Consider the following 20,801-nt stretch of genomic DNA (forward strand, 5'->3'; position numbering starts at 1 on the left):
ATGCTGAGTCCAGTAGCCCCGAGCTGTGGGAGTGGGGAGGGTGCAGCTGTTCACTCCCTGCCCAGCCCACTGCTTCTTCCTCTTCAAGGGAGCTGAAATACAGAGCCCTGTGGCAGCCCGATGGGCCCAGCTTCCAGATCCGAGACTTTGTGGAGTCCCAGAAGAAACGGCCCAGCTGCTGCTCCGTCTTGTGAATACCAAGGGGCTGCAAGGGGGCTCCAGAGGCCCCCGCGGATGCAGCCTTCTCCCCCCAGATCTGGTTTATTCTGCGAGTCTGGGAGTTGGGGGACCCAGTGGACAGCCCCTTCCCAAGAGGGAGCTGTACTCCCACCCCTACCCTAGTTGCGTAGTTTCCCTGCATCCTGGGGGAGGGTAACATATTTATTTCATCCTAATGACACATAATGTAATACAAAAAGGGAGGGAGGGGGGAGGCGGGGCACCAGAAAAACAAGGCAGGGAGCTGGTGGCCCTTTTGCCTTCTGCTACTTGGACTTGGGGGGCTGAGGCTCCCTCCTAACCTTGACAAGGGTGGTGTTGCTTCAGTTCAGCACCAGAGGGCAGTGACGCACTTCTGCAGCGTGAGGGCCAGATGTGACCCCGTGGCCACCTTCACCTCAACTGGAGAGGCTAAGCAGACCCCCAACTTTCATTTCCTCCAGCTCCCAGGGAACAGTCTTCCCCAGTAAGATGGTCCCTGGTGCCGGGAGCTAGACCAAGGCTAGGGAAGATAAGAGATGTGGAGATCAGGCAGTGACGGAGCTCTGTGGGTGCAGGGGGGAGGAGTGATCCAGACTAAGTCTATCTGTTTGGCTGCCTCTGGCTTTCCTAGCCCCCCTCTGGGACATGTGCCCCTTTTCCTCCAGCTCACAAGCCGAAAACATCTGGTTCCTGTTCTCTGGACCTTGAGTCCCAGGGGAACCCCACCTCCCGGAACCCCTGGTCTTCTCTACCTTTTTGCTTGTGCCCCTAGACACCTGAGGTCACAGCCAGGGAAAGGTTTTTCTCCTATCTCAAACCTTTGGCAGGGATGCACCCCCACAGCCTACTTCTAGCAGCCACAGTGCTTCTACTGGATTAAGAGTCAGTTAAGGAGAAACCTCTGACTTCTGGAGCAGATGGGAGGCAGAACTGAGCAAACCTCACCCCACCACACATATCCCCCCAAACCCAAGCGCTGTCTCCTCCTTGACCACTCATGCCTTTTCGCTTCCAGACAGACACCACGGCCAAAACTCTCCATCTCTCCTCCCACTGAGCCAAGTTAGGGAGTGAGAAGTCACCCATTACTGGGTAAACCAACACAGTGTGCAAAACAAGGTCATTTGAGTAAGACTGGGGTGAGGTGAGAGTCAGCAGAGTTTATGTAGGGCCAAAGTCACCGGTCTCCCAGGTCCCTGACTACAGCAAACGGAGGTGGACAGGAGATATGTGGGTCATGATCTGGAGGCACCTTTACTCTAGCTCTCCAGGCCAAGGGCAAGGGAGAGGATAGAGGAACACACTTCACATTTCTGAAGCTATCGCATTTGCTTTCAAGGCAGAAATCTTGCTCTCTGAGCAGAGTCAGCAGCTCCAACTTGGGCCTGATAAGGAAACTCTCCTAGGCTTCTCCCAGGCGAAGCAGGGAGGAGCCTGACCTTGCTGGGCTCTTCTGGGGCCCAAGGCAGGTCACAGGAGACCGAATCACATGGGCCACATTTGTGTTTTCAGAATTAAATTGCAGAATTTGGAAAGTACACCCTGTCCGCTGCTTCTTTGAGGTGCGCACAGAGAGGGGACAGGGGAGATCATGTTGAAATGATGCATGTTGGGGGAACTGTCACTGCCCAAATCATTTGATCCTCATCCTTCAATGCCGCCAACTGCTCACCTCACCGTTAACCAACCGGCACCCCAGCCTCTCCCCGGGCCAGGAGCTGAAAGGTTTATCTGATGGTCCCATTCGGGTTTTTTTGTTTGTTTTTTTTGTTTTGTTTTGTTTTTTGTTTTCTATTGGAAAAAGCCAGGGCTGTTTATCCTCTGCTCGCTGTACTCAGAGATTGGTTACCAGACTCTCTTCTGCCTCTCTTCCCCCACTTCCCTAGCCAAACGCTGACGCCAGTGTTCACACCCTTGTCCTAGGTGGCCTGTCCTCAGTAGGCAGCCCCGGGGAAGCCTGGGCTCCCTGCTGAGCCCTCACACAGTCCCAGCGAGGATGAGAGCCCGCGCCCCTGTAAGCGTGTCCTTGGACAACGCAAAATGACTCCACGAACGGGAAAATGTCGTTATTCAAACAACTTTGTTGGGTCAGAGGTGCACCTCGTCTTGTTCGTAAGACTTTTGCGACCCTGCAGCCCCGGAGCTGGAGCGGTTTCCCCGGCAACAGTCGCTCCCACCCCTCATTGGAGTGCACACAAGGTTTTAGCTAAAGACTGTTAAAACATTAGAGTCCTTTACCCAAAGGTTGGCTCTCCACAATCCCCGCCAAATGTAGGAAAACCAGAACTGAGCCTAAGGGTCCCTCCGCCCAATACCAGGAACTCGCCCCGCCCCCCGCCTCAACTCCGGCCACTTGGTAACAAACACTTCCACTTCCTGAGCCTTCTTTCTTCTTGCGCCGCGGGGCGCCGCGCAGAGCACTGGGCCCCGCCCCTGAGCGTTCCCATTGGTCAGAGTTGTTCACCCGGCCCGAGCGCCCCTGTTCGTGGCTTCTGATTGGGCTTTGGTGTCCACACCCTCGGCGCGACCCCGCCCCCGGAATAAGGGGCTGGAGCAGATTCGGCATCGCTCAGACGCCGCGCGGGGTGGGGATTGGTCCACGCGTTCCTGCTCCAACTTCTAGCAGTTCGGGGCCACAGCTCGCCGCACACCTGCTTGTTCAGCCAGTCTGAAGGCGCGGGGATTCCCTCCTGCGCTCCCTCCTGCCTGCCGGTCCACAGGGAGGAGAGAAGGGCTGGACCGTCCCGCCCCCAGCCCCCAACAGGACCCCACGTCGCACCACTGAGCCGGGCGAGATGAGCGCGGACGCGGCGGCCGGGGCGCCCCTACCCCGGCTCTGCTGCCTAGAGAAGGGTCCGAACGGCTACGGCTTCCACCTGCACGGGGAGAAGGGCAAGGTGGGCCAGTTCATCCGGCTGGTGGAGCCCGGTTCGCCAGCCGAGAAGTCGGGGCTGCTGGCCGGAGACCGGCTGGTGGAAGTGAACGGCGAGAACGTAGAGAAAGAGACCCACCAGCAGGTGGTGAGCCGCATCCGCGCCGCGCTCAACGCAGTGCGCCTGCTGGTGGTCGACCCCGAGACGGACGAGCGACTGCAGAAGCTGGGTGTCCAGGTCCGGGAGGAGCTGCTGCGAGCCCAAGACGGGCCCGGGCAGGCCGAGCCGCCGGCCGCCACCGAGGTGCAGGGGGCTGGTAGCGAAAATGAGCCGCAGGCCGCCGCGCCAGAACCGCGCGAGGTGGAGAAGAGCTGTCCGGAGCGGGTAAGTGTGGGCCGGGACCCAGCCGCGACTGGAAAGGGGTGGGAGTGGGGATCGGGAGAGACCCAGGCGCCCCTCGGACGCCCATCCCCGCGCCTGCCTTGTCCTTCTGAAACTAGATCCTCGAACGGGAGGCTGCTTCCGCCCTCCCGCCGACAGGTCAAACTGGCAGTTGCTGAATTGGGGCTGCGTCCCGCCACCCCCACGCCCCTCCCTCCCCAGACTGGGCTGGGACCCTGAGCGCCTTGCCACCTGCACTTCTTGTCCCTTGGCCTTTGGGAGTGGGGGTGAAGGAGGGTGGCTCAGGGGAGCCCAGTCCCCCTTCCTCGGTTCTGTTGGCGGTATCTGTTCCGGTTCTTCGGAACCCCCCAATCCCGCCCCACGTCGGCCACCCGACTCCCAGCCGCACCAGAGGTGCCAGCTTCCTCCACGGCCCCTGTGGGTGGTAGCTGAAGCTGGGGTGAAGCGACCGCCTCCCCGATTTCAAAAAGCAAGAGGAATAACTGCCCCTTTACTGTGCCGAGCCCCAGCACAAGGAGGGGAGGGGTCGCCCACAGGCTTCTCCCCGCACCTCCCCGTCCTGACCCCCCCCCCCCCCGCCCCTCCGGCTGGTGTGTGTATCATTAATTAACCTCAGCCTGGCTGGACTTCATCCTCCTGAAGTACAGTGTGACTTTTAAGAGGAGACGAAGCCCCGCCATCTCAGGGCGAAGTGTGGGGGTGGGGTGCGGGGAGGAGGTGCAGAGGCGTCTCGGAGGTGGTGGTGGCTCTGCCACCCAGGAGGATTTATGAGTCTCAGGAATGTGAGGAGTAAGCGCCAGCTTGTATCTGGGAATGGGAGGGGAGGACTTTGGAAGAAGGGAACGGGCTGGGGGGAGGGCGGGGAGAGTGGTCCGGTGTCCCCAGGCCAGCAGCACTCACCAGGGGCAGGTGGTCTTGCCCTGTCATCCTCTTGTCTCACTCCAGTCCTGGGACACGAAGCAAGCTGGTTACTTTTTGCCCAAGTTTGGTGTTTCCCCAAACGATCCCAGTGTGGACCAGCTGCAGCAGGGTCAGTAGCAAAACAGGAGTGGTGATGAGAGCCTCCTGTCCCCAGGGAGTGAAGGGGGACGCCTTGGGGTGCAGATTGTGGGGAGCTAGGCCTCTCAGGGCCCATTTGGCTTGCACCAGCTCTCCACCTGGTGGCAGCCTGTGGCAGGAGTATCCATGGTGCCAGCAGAAGCTTCCCTGGACAGAGAAAGGGCACTGTTCAGCCTTAAGGTAGAAGGTGGAGCCGGAGAGGACCAGCTGGCTTCGTGGAAGTGAGGTCACCAGGAGCCCCGTCCAGCCAGAGCTGGGTGCTGGGAATACCAAGGCCGCCAGGCTCCCACTTCCTGCCACTGCCAAGCTGGCGTTGGCAAGGGTGGGGGAGGGGTGGGAGCATCCCTGGCAGGGGCTTGACACCGCGGAGTTGGAACCCCTGACCTCTGGTCCCAGGCAGAAATCCAGTTTGAACTTTGTGCCGAGTGCATCGATTTGCCGTTCTCCCACCCCCCCCCCTTTTTTTCTGGACTTTGGCACTGGCACAAGTAACCACCTCCCCGCCCCCATCCCCCACCAAGATACTGTTATGTTCAGCTCCTCCCATTGCCCTTTCAGTTTTTCTTTCTTTTTTTTTTTTTCTTTTTTTTTTTTTTTTGATGCTGGGTGCAGGAGGGCCTGGCTGGGGAGGTGGATGATGCCAAGAACATGGAGGCTTGACCTAGCACATTCGCTCCCACCATGCCTGCTGAAAAAGCAGGGGAGCTTAACTTCCTGCTTTCTAGGTGACCACAGAATCCGATCCCCCCGATGGTCATGTGACAACTACGTTTGTTCCTGCTTTGTTAGGCCAGGAGAAGGGAGTAGAATCCCCTCCAGCCAGTCCTGGGGACACCATCACCAGGCCTCTCTTGGGGTTTCAGGTCAACAGTCTAGTCACATAACTTATCTGAGCCTTGGTTCTCCCATCTGTAAAGTGGGGTGCGTTGTAACACAGTGACACCCGCCTTCTCTAGAATTTTACAAATAATGGGAAGCACTCAAGCCCCAAGTGGATGCTGAATTGAGCACCTTTCTTTCTGCCCAGGCATTTGTGCGAGGACCCTTTCATATTCCTGCATAGCCAGTGCCTCTGGTAGGAAATTCCCATGAACTCCGGTATGGTGGCCATGCAGGTGACCCACCCTTGTCATTGCAAAAAAGAAAAAAAAAAAGTTAATAGACATAATAAGAGTTTTCCCTAAAAGGCATCTCCTATAAAGAATTTGAGTTTTACTAAGTTAGTTTTAGCCTGAATATGTTTGCAAAGTGGGGACTATTAGGGTATCTTCATTGGCTCTCACAAGTGAAAAAGGTGTTGTGTGGGACAGTGCTGCACGAAGAGTGGGTGGCAGGTGACATCTCACTGGAAAGACCAGACCGGGTCAAGAATCATACAGGGCAGAGGGCGTGGGGGTGCCTGTAGTGCTGTTGGAGGAGCAGGTGGAGGGGACTTGGAGCTCTGCCCACCTGCTTTGTCGGTGACTCTCCCCACCCCCTCGGAGAGAGGCGCAGCAACGCCCCTGCCCACAGCTCCTACAGTCACAGTGGTGCCTGGCCCGGCCTGAGCCAGCTCAGCTGTACTAGCTGGGCCGCCCCCAGCCACGTATCTTAACCTTTCTAGGCCTCTGTCTCCTCTTGTGTAAGGTGGGAGCCTAGCAGCTTGCACCTGGGGTTGGGATCACATGGGGCGGTCTGAAAAGCAGTCGTTCTGTGCCTGGCACTGAGTAAGTGCTCAGCGAACGTCGCTGTTGGTATTTGAGTTGAGAAGTATTTCACAGTGATTGTTGCATGCCCACCCATGGGGCAGCCAGCCCTGGATCGGCCTCTGCCTGGGCAAGTGCATCTGTGTCCCAGCCTGGTGCTCAGTGAGTGCTCAGTGAGAGGCCACTGTTCTCAAATAATCAAAGGGGGTTCCACAGCCCATCCCAATACAGCAACCCAGTACATCCCGATGCTACCCTTCAGCCTGGGGACTTGTCAGTCCCCTTCTCCACAAGGCACACTCTCCGAAAACCACTCACAGCCTTGTGGAGCCTTTCCTTGACCCTGCAGACAGAATGAGCTTCCCCCCCCCCCCGCCCCGCCCAAGTTTATTTATTTTAAGAGCATGGGATCGAACCCAGGAAGGGTAGAGAGAGGGGAAGAGAAAGAATCCCAAGCAGGTTCCGCATTGCAGAGCCTGATGTGGGACCCGAACCCATGAACCGTGAGATCATGATCTGAGCCGAAATCCAGAGTGGGAGGCTTAACCGACTGAGCCCCCGGGGCACCCCCAGAATGAGCCTTTTCTTTGCTCACCTCCTCCTCCCTGTCCCGCATCTTTTATTGCTCTGAACATGCAATATTTGAATCATCTGTTCGTGATCTTGACCTCTGCTGCAGTGGTGAAGAGGGCAACAACTGTATCTTCTTTGTGTTTATATCCCCAGCGCTGTACCTGGCACAGAGGAGGGAGGGGCTCAAATAATTTTTGAACGAATGAATGCATGATAACCACCAGGGACCTTTATCCTAATTCATGTCAGTCCAGCATACCTGGGCCCATTTGCACCTCGGGCACACCCAGAGATCAGAATTCCAGGCAGTACCTACCCACTCTTTTCTCTTGCCTGCTGGAAGCTTCCATTTTAAGACTAGAAGGCTAAAATTCTGGGCTTCTGTGTTAGCTGGCTCTGGTACCCTAATTTTCCACTGTGGCCTGCAACCTTCAGCTTCTACTTCTGTGAAATGGGAACACCAATACCCCACCATGCAGTGTTTGGGGGAGACTTGATGACATAAGAGGGGTGTATGTGTGTGTCTCAGTGTGTCAGTGCCCAGCTTGGGGTGGTTTCCTGCCAGACCTGACCCTGATCCCAGAGGCAGAAACGGTGCAGGCCAGGGCAGTTGGAGCATGCGACTCTTGGTCCCGGGATCGTGAGTTTGATCCCCATGTTGGGCATGGAGCCTACTTAAAAAATAAATAAGGGGCGCCTGGGTGGCGCAGTCGGTTAAGCGTCCGACTTCAGCTCAGGTCACGATCTCGCGGTCCGTGAGTTCGAGCCCCGCGTCGGGCTCTGGGCTGATGGCTCAGAGCCTGGAGCCTGCTTCCGATTCTGTGTCTCCCTCTCTCTCTGCCCCTCCCCCGTTCATGCTCTGTCTCTCTCTGTCTCAAAAATAAATAAAAACGTTAAAAAAAATTTTTTTTGAAAAAATAAATAAAAAAATAAATAAATAAAACTTAAATTAAAAAAAGAAAGAGAAAGAGAGAGGGAAAGAAAGAAAAGAAAAGAAAAGAAAATGAAAAAAGAAAAGAAAGGAAAGGAAAAGAAAACAGAAAAGAGAAGAGAAGAGAAAGAAAAGAAAAGAGTGCAGGCACCCCCCAGGCAGCAAGGTGGGTGCGTGGGCATAATTACCTGGAAGCCTACCAACTTCTTTCCCAGGACAGGCAGGCCATTTCACAGCGACCAAGTTCGAGTTTGGGAGGGGCAGAACGGGGTTTGAACTGCAGGGTGTCTGGATTTTAAATAGATGGGTATGTGTGATAGTTTGTGTGTTGGTTCCTGCTCTTAAGCCACATATTTGGGGTCTCTTTCTCTCCTGGTTCTTACCAGGTTCCTGTAAAGTTAAATTCTGGAGAGAGAGAATGGGGCGCTCTTCTCTGTATGTCTAGATAGGGGCCCTTCTCTTCCTCTCCACACTTCCCACCCCATGGGGCCCTGGGGAAGTGGGGGAGCACTTAGGAGTTAGGGGAGGAAGGGGCGTAGCCAGGGTTTCATCGGTGCTGCAAGCCTTTTACAGAGAGAAGCCAGGGTTCTCCATCCCGATATTAGATATTAGGTGTTCATCTTGCTGCTCTGAGTAGCCCTGCCGGGGAAGGAGACTCAAAATTTCTAGTGTCCAGCCTCGTGCCATAAAGATATCGATGCTAATTTCATGGATTCCCCTGACAACCCTGCAAATTGGGTATTATTTTCTGCATTTTGTGAGTTGATAGTAAGTGTTCAATAAGCGGTAGGTATTGTGTCTAGCCATGTGCTGTGCATTAAACATGCCTCACGTCCTTTAATCTATGACCGCCCTGCGAGGCCGGATTTAGCTCCCAACGGTCTACGTGTGGAAACTGAAGCTTGGCCAGTTCAGCTGGCTGGCCCCAGGGCTCTCAGCTAATGAGCCTTTACCACATAGCTGGGGTGTATCTTGGAACCCACCTCTCTCTGACTCCATTGCCTACACACCCATTTGGCCATACAGTTGGGTTGACCTTGAGGGCCTGAGTGTCCTGCTGGGTGTCTCTGCCCGTCACATTCTGGGCCACATAAGAGCCATCGCCATGGCATAAATTCAGGCTTGCTTGCATCAGCTCCTTGCAAGGAAGGGTCCAGGTAGCTTCTGTCCCTAAGGGATGGCCTTCAGCACCATTAGGAAAATGTGTCAGCCCTGATGGAAGGCCTCCGCCCAGAAGTGGCCTCACCCTTCTTCTGCAATGGGCTGGGGCTAGGAGTCTGGCCACCAAGTCTCTACCCCACTCCCAACCCCCTGGGTCCTAATAATCCACCTTTGCTGGCTTTGGGGCTTCCCTATAGCACAAAGGGCCCCTTCTGAAGGCCATCCTTGACTGTTGGCCTTGGCCTTCCTTCTCCCCTGGAACAGAACAACTCACCACATAGCCCTCTGGGCAATGTTTAGTTTCCTGTGCCCTAGGAAAGGGCAGGTGGCACGGGTTTCCTAAAAATGGGATTCAAGTGCCACTGGCTCGTTGTTGTCGTCCGGTATAAGGGTGCTTTATAAGGTCATGGTGCCCGATTCAAACATGGGGGCTGATTTAGAAAAGCGTTTGGGGCTGACAGCGTAATGGTTGAGAGTGAGGCCTTTAGAAATATCAGCGGGCCATTGTGGCGGCCACCTGCCACATGTGGCTCTTAGCACTTGAGATGTGCCAGAAGTGTGAAATGCACACCAGATTTGGAAGACGTAGTACAAACGAAAGGAAGTAACAGTAATGCTGTTAAATATTTTTAAGTGGATTACATGTTGAAATGATAACAGTTTGGGGTATATCGTGTTAAATAAGATACTTAAAGTTAATGTCTCTTGTTTGTTTTTACTTTAGTGTAATTTTAAATTACCTGCCAGCCTGACATCCTGTTTCTGTCGGGCAGTGCTGCCCCACATCTGAGTTCCGAGCCTGCCTTCTCCCCTCAGCTGGGTACTCGAGCCATTTACGTGATTTCTTTGGACCTGAGTTTCCTTCTCTGGGAAACGAGGGCAATGATACCTTCCTCGCAGGACTATATTTGGGTTTGAATGAGAAAGTGCACATAAAATCCTAGTGCAGCCCTTAGCACGTAGTAAGTGCTCATGAAACGGTAGCTGCTATTTATTTCAGTAGGGCCCCAAGTATACAGGCTCCCTGAGGGTCTTCGTCGGTCTTGGGACAGCCTGCAGGAGTTAAATCCAGTGGCTTCTGGGAGGAGGGTGAGGGATGAGAAGGGACGAGAATGCAGTGCCCGCGGGGCAGGCAGGCATGGGGCGGCCAGCCTGGATGGTGTCCAGCCAGGCAGCAAGCAGCCCACGTACCAGCCTGCTCCGTCCCAGGCTTGCCCAGCCCTGGGGAGACCTGAGCCAAACTCCTTTGGGTGGGTCTCTGGCCGGCACCAGGAGAAAAGAACCAGAGGGAGAAGCTGGCTCAGGGCCCCTGCGTGTTGCGTTGGCGAAGCAGCCCCCGCTTGAGCATATGTTTCTCTCCAGGATCCCACCCCAGTTGGGCTCCCAAGAGGGGCCTTCCCCCTGGGAAACAGGAAGGACAGGACCAGGGGCTAGAGTAGCTCCTTTTTTGCCAATGGAGGTGTCCGACATCCCTCAGTCCGTACAGACCCGGGCGGGAAAGGTCCTCTAGGGTGAACTGAAGCCATATCAGGACCGTGGGGCAGCGGGCAGTGGCAGCCAAGCCCTCTGTACCCTGAGTGAGGAGAGGATACCTTTAAGCCTAGGGCTCTGGTCTGAGCTCCTGGTCACTTCCCAACCTGCCCTAAGGGCAGTGCCCCCTTGCTGCCCAGTCATATGTCACCCTCAGGCCAGGCCAGCTCTCGCCATCCATCATGGCTTCCTTGAAGAGCTGGTACCAGGCCCAAGCTTGTGTGTCCAGAGTCCCGTGGAACAACTGAGCTGCCTCCCAGAGCAGTCACGGTGCCTTAATGCCCAGCATGCCCTGTATCCCACCCCCACCAGAACAGCCAGGACTCCTTCCCCACCTTCCCCCCTCCCCTCACCCACCCCATTGTTGGGGCTGATCTCCCTGTGTGGGGCAGCAAGCATCAATCTTATCTGCAAAAACAAGAGCCCTTGGCTGGGTTGGGTTGGGGGAAGGGCAGGCTTGGGAGGTGAGGGTCACCTCTGTTGTTCCCTTAGCCACCCCGGTGGTCTTCCTGCTCTTTCAACCCATTCCTTCTGGGACCCACAGCTGGCTGGCCTTCTGGAAGCAACCTGGCTGTTTTCTATAGGGCCATCACCATGACACCGATCAGGGAGGGGCTGGGCTCATTGGGGCGTCGGCCCCCAGCAGCCCTCCCCTTAGGAGCAACAGGGAGCGGCCCTGGGCCTGCTCCCCAGAGACGGGCACTGGGATTAGGGTATCGACTTTCCTCAGCTTTCCAGGTGGCTGCTGGTGGCACCTATTGAATAACGTGCCCGCAGTCCGCTCCCTGGGCTGCGTGGGTGGAGGTGACTGGGCGGCCACTCGGGGCTGGGCTGGGCTCCCTGGGAGAGAAGAGAGAATGGAGAGGATGGCCACAGGGGCCTGTGACAGGATTTGGGACAGCCTCACAACCTGAGGGTGGGAGAAGACTCCAGGAGAAGAGTCTGGAGGCACTTCTCCTGACGGGGTCTTTTCTGGCAAGCTTGTCTGGTGTTGCTTGGAAGTGAGATTCAGACCCATCCAGCCCCCCAGCCCATTTGCACTGCTCTTTGGCCACCGTTGCCTCTTGTTCCCTCCTCTTGCTTCCTGGTCTCCGCCAGGCTCCTCGCTGAGCAGATTCTGATTTCTGCTTCTGAGCTGTCATCGTTACTGGGAGCCCCACCTGGTACTCTGAACCCTCTTGAGGCCATGTTCCCCACGGGAAGTTGCCCGCCACGCACCAGGATCAGGATGGCCTGGACTTTCCATCTACCCTTTTCCCCAGAAGCAGAACCCAGGTCCTACTTCAGGTCTGGGGGTGCTGGGCCAGCCCTGCCCGCCAGATTCCCAGGGAGGCTGCCCCCAGGGACTCCTCATGCCAGCACCAGCCTCCACCCTGGCTGGGATGGGCTCCTTTGATGGGCTGACTCAGCAGCTGGCAGTGACACCTCCTGGAGACAGCTGGGGGAGGGGTGGACAGAATCAGGCTGGTCTCTCTGGAGGAATTGGAAGCCTCCACCCCTCCTGTGGGAAGGGGACTTGGGAAGGAGGGAGCTAGTTGGGGCCCTTAAAGGTGTCTGAGCGCTTCAGAAAACCACCTGGCGCTTCTTCCTGCTCAGCTACCCCCAGAGGGCAGTGGAGCAGGTCCCAGTGCAAGGGAAAGGGAGCAGTGGGGTAACTGAGCCCCATTTCCTCTAATCCTAATAGCTTGGTACTTGACAGAGGGGAGTGAGGTTCAAAGCAGGCCCTCCGGCTTTAATGACAGATCACCAGACACGGCGTCCAGGGAGATACGCAGAGGGATCAGGAAGGGAAGCCTCTAGCACAGAGACCCAGGCCGATTAATCGCCCTGCTGGCCAGGAGCACTCCCGGAGCCACCAGGCTCCCCCAGCTCAGGCTGGAGCTCTGGCCGCAAGAAGCCTTAAGACCTTGAGCACCCGGAAGGAAGGCTGTGGTTTCATCAGCGACCAGCTGCCTCCCTGCAGAGACTGCAGCCACGGTGGGAGGGCGCACCACGGGAGGGCAACCCGTGTTTACGACTGACTCCTGCAGAGGCCCGGGCTCCAACTGGGCCTCCTCCCAGTCTGGACTTGGGTCCTTCAGGACCAGCCCACAAATGGTTTAAGGAACTCGGGGTCCAAGTCAGAGACCTGATTGGAGCTCTGGCTCTTGCACCGTAAAGCCCTATGACATCAGGCAGTGGGCTTAACGTGTGGAGTCTCGGTTTCTCCGTCTTAAAAATGGGGGTGACCAGCCCCAGCCAGGTTGCTAGGGAAGGCTCTTTGGAGTGAGGTGGGGAGGAGCAAGGATGTCAGAGCTGCCCCGTCCCATCCCCCCCCCCCCCCCCCCCCCCCCCCCCCCCCGTCTTGATTCTCCTCCCCACTTTCTCAGGGTGATCGTGAGCTCAGCCTGGCTGTGGAAAGCCGAGCCGAGCCTGCCTGGTGGCACTGGTCAGACCTGTTCCTGCTCACCTCGGCCTGGGGGAGGGCTGGGCTGTCAGCTTTGTGGAGGGATTAGCTGGAGGGGAGAAGAGCCTCACTAACTCCGGAACAAGATCCCCTGGGGACTGGGAGGGCTGTGGGGGTTGGGCGGAGGGGAGAGATGAATGAGGCAGGTGGTGGCAGGGGGCCTCCTGGGACTGTGCCCTGCAGTGAGGGGCCCAGGGGACCTGGAGAGCTTGGGAGAAGGGGATGCTTCACGGCCCCTGGGGAGAGGGTGCCTCCGTGCCCCCGGCCACACACACACTTTTTACGCTCACATCTTTGTCTTTGCTATTGTTCTGGGTTGAGCAGAGCCTGCTGGAGGAGAAGGGCCCAGGGCCTCTGGCCCAGATTAGGGTCCAACCATCACCTCTCCCTCCTAACTTCCTCTCCACAGCCCCCACCAACATCCTGAAACACAGGGAAAGGCCTGCCTGGGCAGTTGAAGGAAGGCAAAGTCACCCTTCGGCCACCCCCCTGAGAGTGGAGGGGTGGGGAGCCCCAGATGGTAGCTGCCTCCTGGGGCTGGCAAGTTCGGGCAGGAGGCCTGTAAGCCCTCCTCTCCTTCCCTGCCCTCCCTTGCCAGCTCTACTCCCAGCTTGGGACTGGCGTTTCAGAGCAAACTGGCCCCCACCCTCACCCCCAGAATCTCTCTTCTCTGCTTCAGGGGATTATTCATTAGTGTCCCCAACGCTGAGAAAGTCTACTGAGTCCGAGTTGTAAAGTGTTTCTACCTATGCTAATTATCTCACTTGGCCTCAGCAACCCTGGGACCCTGGGAGGCAGGTGGCAAGAAGAATGGCCTATAAATGAGGAACCTAAGGCGCTAAGAAGGAAATAACTTGCCCCAGGTCACATAACTACTAAGTGGGGAAGCTGGCCCCTGGGCCAGCCAGGGTCTTGACTCCCGCCATTGCTCATTGCCTAGTGGCCTGTGGGGGGGATCACCAAGAGCTAGTAGACTGGCTGCTGCAGCCCTGCCCAGCCAGGCCTGGGAGGCGGGGGAGAGGGTCCCCCAAGCCAGGCCTCAGGCTCAGGCTTCTGGTCAAGGTTTCAGTTGCTTGGGCCTTGCACACCCAGATTCCCTCCATCAGGTAAATGTGTCCCTAGGCCTGCAGCTTCTGAGCTAGGCTGCTTAAGTTGGACCAAGGATGGTGAAAAACATTTTCAGCAGAGTGTCTGAGTGCTTGAGAGAAACCTGCCTGAGCCCTTTCAGTAGGTCCCCACTCTGGGCTGCAGCCACACAGGGCTCCCTTCAGCCCAGCCCTGATTTCATGGCCCCTTCCCCGTTCAGGCTCCTTGGGGACCAACGGGTTCTTTGGAGTTCTATGGCTGCCTTTGCCCTCAGCCTTGGTTCTGCTGATGGGGGGTCCCTGTCCTGTCCAGGACCTCTGGCTGTGCTTCTCCCCAGTCTGTGGTCATCTGGCTGCCTGCTTCCTTCCTTTTGGCTGGGCCATTTGGCTTGATGGGGAAAGGCTTTACTATAAACATGCTGACCAGCTTTCAGTAAACACCTGCCCTGCCTCCCCCGCTGCAGAGATCTGGGTACAAAAGGGCCAGGGATCCCCAGTCACCTAGCCAGGCTGAACTTTTAGAGGGGAGGGAGAAAGTAGCAATCAGAATAACACTATGTACCTTAGAATGTCACAAGGGGAGGGACTTGAGCTAATGTGGTCCTGCCTCCCATTTAACAGAAAAGGCGGCTGGCTTGGACAGGCACCTGAGCCGTTTGCTACAATGCCAAATCTCTGCACAGGTCTTCTGGGGCCCAGCCCAGCCTTCTCAAATTGTCGAATTGTTCTGTGGGAGCTCAGCGAACTTGCCTTATTCCCCAGTGTTTCTTTGAATGGGGGGGGGGGGGGGTGGCGGCTGGCTATCAGGCACAGGGCAGGGAGAGCGGGACCTCCAGTGATGGAGAATGGTCATAGACCCTCCTTTATCCCCACAGCGTGAGCTTCGGCCTCGGCTCTGCACCATGAAGAAGGGTGCCAATGGCTACGGCTTCAACTTGCACAGCGATAAGTCCAAGCCAGGCCAGTTCATCCGGGCAGTGGACCCAGACTCACCTGCCGAGGCCTCGGGGCTCCGGGCTCAGGACCGCATCGTGGAGGTAGTGATTCTCACCCTCTTCCCAGGCCCTTCCTGACTGCATCCCCACAGATAAGCAATTCCTGGGGGAGCCATCACCCTGTCTGCTCCTTGGTTAGTCCATGGGGCCCAGGTAGCCCACAGATGCCAGGTAGATGGAGGGATGGAGGGAGGGAGGGAGGGAGGGAGGCAGGAAGCCAGAGAGAGGAGAAGAGTGGTAAGTGGGTAGGCAGGAGGGGAGGGAGGGAGGATGGATGGATGGATGGATGGGTGGGTGGTGGTGGTGGATGATGGACGGACTTCTTTCCTGCCCCCACCTCCTCTGGGCTCTTTACCAAGAGACAGGCTCAAGATTCACCCACCCATCCATCCCTGTGGATGTATGTGGCCACCTGCAGAGTTTCCCACTGCTGGAGGCCTCCGTGCCAGCAGGTGCAGTCAAACAGTCTTGTGCAGTGTTCAGGAGGAAAGGAAATGTGAACCTTGTGCCTCGGGCAGGCCCCAGAATCTCAGTCTTAGAACCTTAGAGCTGGAAGATCAGCTCTCCCAAGACTTCTCATTTTACACGTGAGCAAACCACGGCCCAGAGAGGGAAGTCGGACGCAAGTACATAGAAACGCTAGGGCCCAACCCAGGCCTCCCCTATCTTTCCTGTCCCAGCTGTGTTTGTTTAGTCTTTTCTCCATATTTTCTTTGGCTTTTCTCATGTGTCCTGCCTCCTCATTTGACTGTCAGGTGGGAGGACCACTTGGCTTACTTTAAGACTCCACAGGCAACTGGGCAGGGGGGGGCCTCGGTGTCCCCAGACTGCCACCTGGCCGAGGACAAAGAGGACCATTTGTACCTCCCTCCACCTACCCCTCCAAAACTGTGCCGCTAACCCCTGTCCCCACCCACAGGTGAACGGGGTCTGTATGGAGGGCAAGCAGCACGCAGATGTGGTATCTGCCATCAAGGCTGGTGGGGATGAGACCAAACTGCTGGTGGTAGACAAGGAAACCGATGAGTTCTTCAAGAAATGCAAAGTGACCCCGTCTCAGGAGCATCTGAACGGTGAGCTGAGTGGGGCAGCCGGAGGCCCCCAAATCAAGGATGTTGGCCAGTGCTCTAGATTTTACTGTGTCCCAGGGGAGGGGTGGGCAGCTTCCTGCCTCAGCTCCCTTCCTCTCCTTCAGGGGGGGCCAAAGGTGGAGATTGGGAGAGGAGCCTGGTGTCAGGAGAGGAAGCGGGGACGGCAGTGGCTTTCTGAGGATGGCATATGACAGGGTGAGGCCGGCATGAGGGACGGCGAGACGGGACAGACGCACTCATTCCCAGGCCAAAGCAGCAGCACCAGAGGGAAGCCTCAGCCCCCCATCCCCGCACCCCTCGCAGGTTCTCCAGGCAGTGCTGCCGCAAAGGAAGGGTTAACTCCAGCTCCGCTTGGTCAGATCAGAGTCCAGTGACAGGGGCCCAGTGCCTCCCCTCCCTTCTCTCAGGTTGTCTTGGAAACCCAGGCTCACTGGCTCTAGAGAGCAGTGGGTCCCTCCTTGGTCCCTGGGCCCCTGCCCTCCCCATCCCCCATATTACACTGCCAAGCCTGGCACCTCCCCCTGCCCAAGTCCAAGCCAAATCGGGCAACCCTGCCGCCCGAGGGCAGTGAGGAGTTAAGCAACCCTCACTCCCTGGTCTGGACTTTCTCCCTGGGAAAATGGCTCCTGGGGGAGTTGGGGAGGGGGGTGTAGGGTAGGTGGGACCTCTTCGGACTTTGCAGCGGGTGGGGCCTCCCTCAGGGTGTCAGGATTTTATTTGTAGGAGGGTGATCTACTCAGAGGTCCTGCCACAGACCCCTATCCCTAGGTGGAGGGGCCAGGTGGGTCCTGGGGTGGGGGTGGGGGGGCAGTCCTGGAAGCAGGGATGGGTCAGGTGGAAGTCCCCCGCAGACTCTAGGCACGGGCGGTCAGGCACTGCCTCACCCTTGTTTCCCATGTTCATAGAAACCAGATAGCCCAGGTAGTTCCTTTCTTCAGTGAGGGCAAGCTGAGGCCCCAAGAAGCCCCAGCCTTCCTCTTGGCAACACGGTTTGGGGAAGACAGCTGGAATCTGGATTCCACGAGGCTCCTCCAATACCTTACCCTGCCGCCTCTGGCATCCTTCCCCCACCTACTCCTAAGAAATCAGCCCTCGGACATTCCTTCTTCTTATCTCTCTGGCTGGGTGGGATGGGCCCTGAGAACTACTGTGAGCGCAGCCTCGAGCCAGAGAAGCTGCACTGGGAGAGGCCTGGGGGCAGGTCTCCTCCCCAGGTGTCTCTCCTGCGGTCTCCAGGCCGCCCTCCTCCTCCCAGCTGGGTGTAACTGTCCGCAAGAAGAATGCCCCCCTCCCAGCAGCTGCCTCCTGACCACATGAGACAGCCTGGCCCTAGTGGGGAAGGGGCCAGCATGGGGGGAGTGGGAGAGTGAGTGTCTCCGGGTCCCAGCAGTCCCCTGCTTGGCCATCGCGGGAAGGCCGTGGGTAGCAACAAGGAGGAAATGATGAGAATCGGGTGTGCCTGCCGTCCAGGCCAGCACGAAAGATGCACGATGACATTAAACGAAGAGTTCAGAAGAAATCCACCCAGGCTGACCAGTCCCCAGAGGTGGAACGGGGACCCCAGGCTGGTGTCTCTCCTTCTGACCCCTCCTGCCACCACCAGTTTTCCCATGGCAGGGGGAGGGCACACTCAGGACACTGCCCTGAGCCCCCTCATCCCCTTGCCCTCACATTGGCAAGCACGAGGTGGGATTAGTTTCTCTTTCAGCCAAGGCAGGTACTAACCATAATCTGGGGTGTAGTTCCAATTCTGGTGACAGCATCACTACCTAGGAACCATTTGAAAAATGTCGATTCCTAGGCCCATTCCAGACCCACTGAATCAGGCCCTAGTGCCAAGGCCCAGGGATCTGCTTCCCAGGTCTTAGGCAGCCAGCCTGGAATTTCATCCCCATCTACAACATTGGTTTTCCAAATAGCTCATTACCCATCAGTGGTTCATGAGATCAACTTAGCAGAGACCAGCATACTTCTTTGAACGAAACTGAATCGAAAACATTGGAGAGCATTGACGAAGCAGAAGGGGAAATGTTGTTGCGTGAAACTTCTGTTACACGTGTGTAGTCTCTGTGTGTGTGCTGGGTCACCAGAAAGTCAGACATACTTCTAGAAGGTTGCAGTCAAGATACTTAAACACTGACGTAGGGAACAAGGTCTAATTATGGCCTAAACCCCAAAGCTCTCCCTCCTCTCCAGGCACCACTCTGTCCGCATTCCCCAGAGCTTCTGGACTCACCTCTGCTGTTTTTTCCTTCCCGTAGGTCCCCTGCCCGAGCCCTTTACCAATGGGGAGATCCGGAAGGTAAAGGCAGGCCCTCTAACACTTCTCTGGCTCTCATGCGGGGCTGCAGAAGGGTGGAAGGTGGCATGGTTGGGACAGGGACAGCTGTGTGGCTCAGGTTGAAACTCCCGTTTCCAAGCTGCTCCCTTCTGAGCTCCAAGCTATAGAACTGCCGGTGCACCCCTCAACCCCTGCCTAGCGCCAGGGCAGTCAGGAGAGAGAGAGGCCTGGCCGGGCCCCTCTGCAGCCCGCCATCCTGGTGACAAACCCCGCCTCCAACTCCCCACCGTACAGAAGAGGCCTTTCTTCCCCCCAAGAACAGAGCTTCAGTGTCTGGACGCACGCTGCCTGGGCCCTGCTGCTTCCAGTCTGGGTTGGAAGAACAAAGCCCCTCCTCCCCTCCTCCCTGGGCGGAAGGGAAGAGAAGGCAGTGGAGGCTGGGGAAGAGATGGTGGGGCCTGGTGCCAGCTGAGGCCGCAGAGGAACCCAGGCAGAGGCTGAGCACCAAGTCGGAGCCTTGGCCAAGACCTTCACTCCGAGACAGGCTGACTCAGAGTCAGACCACAGAGCTGGAGCTCTCTGCGGGGTCTCCTGAAAGGTCTCCCCTCCCCAAGGGCTCCCCCCCAGGGCCCACCTGAACTTTGTGTCACCCCATCGGTGGGCCTAGAACTCTCATCAGCCTTATTCCTTCAAAGCCCTTCTTGGTTACTTTGGGGTAAAGGTTTCAAGATTCCTAGGGTCAAGTCCAAGTACACAGGTAGGCCAGAAGGAATTCAGGGAGTATCACACGTGTTCCCGGTGCCAAGCAGAGGCTCTCTGTGCCTCACCCTCCATGAAGCCCCTCCATGGTCATTGGCCCCAAAGGCTAGTCAACCCTGAAGGCTCCTTCGGGAGGGCTGGGGAGGGGGTTCTGTGTGAGCAGTTCCGCTAATCCCACAACGGTCACTCCCACCTGGGTGGTGGAACCAGGCTGCCCTCTGATCCTTAGAGGAATGTAAAACTGTCGATCCCCGAGGGGCCCCGCCAGGCTCAGGCAGTGGGGCTTTGGGGTGGGTGTTAAAGGTTTGAGGGGAGCTTCTCTGACTGGGCACCGGTCTCCCCTGGGGGCTCCTCTCTTATTCAGGACTCCCCCACCCCATCCCTTGCCAACCCACACCCCTCCTCTCTGTTTCAGGAGAACAGCCGTGAAGTCCTGGCTGAGGTAGCATCTGAGAGCCCCAGATCAGCCCTGGCCAGATCCGCCTCCAGTGATACCAGTGAGGAGGTAGGCTGGCCGGGCGGGCGGGCAGAGGGTGGCACTGAGTTACGGGAAGCCCATTCCCAGGCCACGCTCGTTCCTGGCACGCCAGCCTGCCTTGGAGGTCACATGCTATGCCACGTTCTGTTCTTGTGACCTGGCTTCCCTGGGCACTGCCCCAAGGGAGCCGGCCACCTTGCCGAGGCTGAGGACCGGGACGCCTCGCCAGGCACTGACTCCCGGCCCTCTGCCGCCGCCTCCTCCTCTTTGCAGCTGAATTCCCAAGACAGCCCCAGGAAACAGGACTCCACAGCACCCTCGTCTACCTCTTCCTCCTCCGACCCCATCCTGGACTTCAACATCTCCCTGGCCGTGGCCAAAGAGAGGGCTCACCAGAAGCGCAGCAACAAGCGGGCTCCGCAGATGGACTGGAGCAAGAAAAACGAACTCTTCAGCAACTTCTGAGTGTCCTCCTGCGGGCACCAGGGAAAGCTGGTGCGACTGGGCCAGCCCCCCTGCCCCACCCGAGCCAGCTCCCTCTCCCTCCTCCCCACTCACTCCCCTCCCTAATCTACACACAAATCAGCACCAGCGTCCCTCCTCTATCGGTGAATCTGATTTTTCTAGAGAACCGTGCTCTTCCCTTACCTCGGGGAAGGTCAATGTTTCCAACCTGCCCCAGTCAGCAAGCAGACTCTGGCCTGCGTCTCCTGCGTGCTTCAGCCTACCAGGGGCGCCCTCACCACACCCCTGGGACCTCAGTGAAACCCATACCAAGCAAGGACCTGGGGACAGGCAAGAGGTCCTGTTCTTTCACGACCCCAAGTGATGAGTCAAAGGTTAATCAAGGACTGCTGATTACAGCAACGCTGTGGAATGGACAGGGGCCCGTCGTTCTCAGAGCTGCGGCTGGGGCATTTACTTCTGTTCATTTGATTTTTTTTTTTTTTTTTTTTTTTGAGTGCAGTACCACAGACAGAGTTTAGAGGGATTTTTGTTTCCTTGATTAACATGATTTTCTGGGTTGTTGCATCCAGGATATAGCAGCAACCTTAGCCTTAAACTTTGTTTTTGCTCCTACTACACGCCCCCCCCCCCCTCACCACCGGGAGCCCCGGGCAACATGGGGAGGGTCTGGCCACCTCCTGCCCAGCCACCCCACTGTAAGGAAACTCCCATCAGAAATTCAACTGGCTTCCAAACCGCCTTGGCCTCTGTGTCTTCCTTTAGAGCCCTGGGTAGCCTCTGGCT

At 57.2% G+C, this 20,801-nt stretch overlaps 2 protein-coding genes and 1 long non-coding RNA gene across 7 annotated transcripts in view; 2 read left to right on the forward strand and 1 right to left on the reverse strand.

Moving 5' to 3' along the window:
* Positions 1-1,739, forward strand: part of RAB37 (RAB37, member RAS oncogene family) — a 55,686-nt gene extending 53,947 nt beyond the window's left edge. For all 5 annotated transcript variants that reach the window (XM_045490866.1, XM_045490870.1, XM_045490869.1 and 2 more), the window contains one exon: positions 89-1,739. In XM_045490866.1, the coding sequence (XP_045346822.1) occupies positions 89-194 (106 nt within the window). In that variant the 3' untranslated portion in view covers positions 195-1,739. The remainder of the gene's footprint in view (positions 1-88) is intronic.
* LOC123604588 overlaps positions 1-5,078 on the reverse strand; it is a 19,825-nt gene extending 14,747 nt beyond the window's left edge. Inside the window, exon 1 of the long non-coding RNA XR_006715366.1 lies at positions 4,377-5,078. This is a non-coding gene — a long non-coding RNA (uncharacterized LOC123604588). The remainder of the gene's footprint in view (positions 1-4,376) is intronic.
* On the forward strand, positions 2,749-20,756 carry SLC9A3R1 (SLC9A3 regulator 1). The gene is made up of 6 exons (XM_045490850.1): positions 2,749-3,458; positions 14,822-14,983; positions 15,861-16,014; positions 18,294-18,334; positions 19,488-19,577; positions 19,824-20,756. Exons 1-6 carry the CDS (start codon positions 2,997-2,999, stop codon positions 20,013-20,015), a joined length of 1,101 nt encoding a protein of 366 aa, XP_045346806.1. The 5' UTR covers positions 2,749-2,996; the 3' UTR covers positions 20,016-20,756.
* Positions 20,757-20,801: the final 45 nt, after the last annotated feature.

This window comes from Leopardus geoffroyi, chromosome E1 (genome assembly GCF_018350155.1).
Source record: "Leopardus geoffroyi isolate Oge1 chromosome E1, O.geoffroyi_Oge1_pat1.0, whole genome shotgun sequence".
Taxonomy (NCBI): Eukaryota; Metazoa; Chordata; class Mammalia; order Carnivora; family Felidae; genus Leopardus; species Leopardus geoffroyi.

Excerpts from the sequence above, each read along its gene's own strand:
- SLC9A3R1 (XM_045490850.1), top strand. The coding sequence starts at position 2,997 with ATGAGCGCGGACGCGGCGGCCGGGGCGCCCCTACCCCGGCTCTGCTGC. Across the intron at positions 16,015-18,293 it reads GTCTCAGGAGCATCTGAACG|GTCCCCTGCCCGAGCCCTTT; the intron begins GTGAGCTGAGTG and ends TCCTTCCCGTAG. Across the intron at positions 18,335-19,487 it reads CCAATGGGGAGATCCGGAAG|GAGAACAGCCGTGAAGTCCT; the intron begins GTAAAGGCAGGC and ends TCTCTGTTTCAG.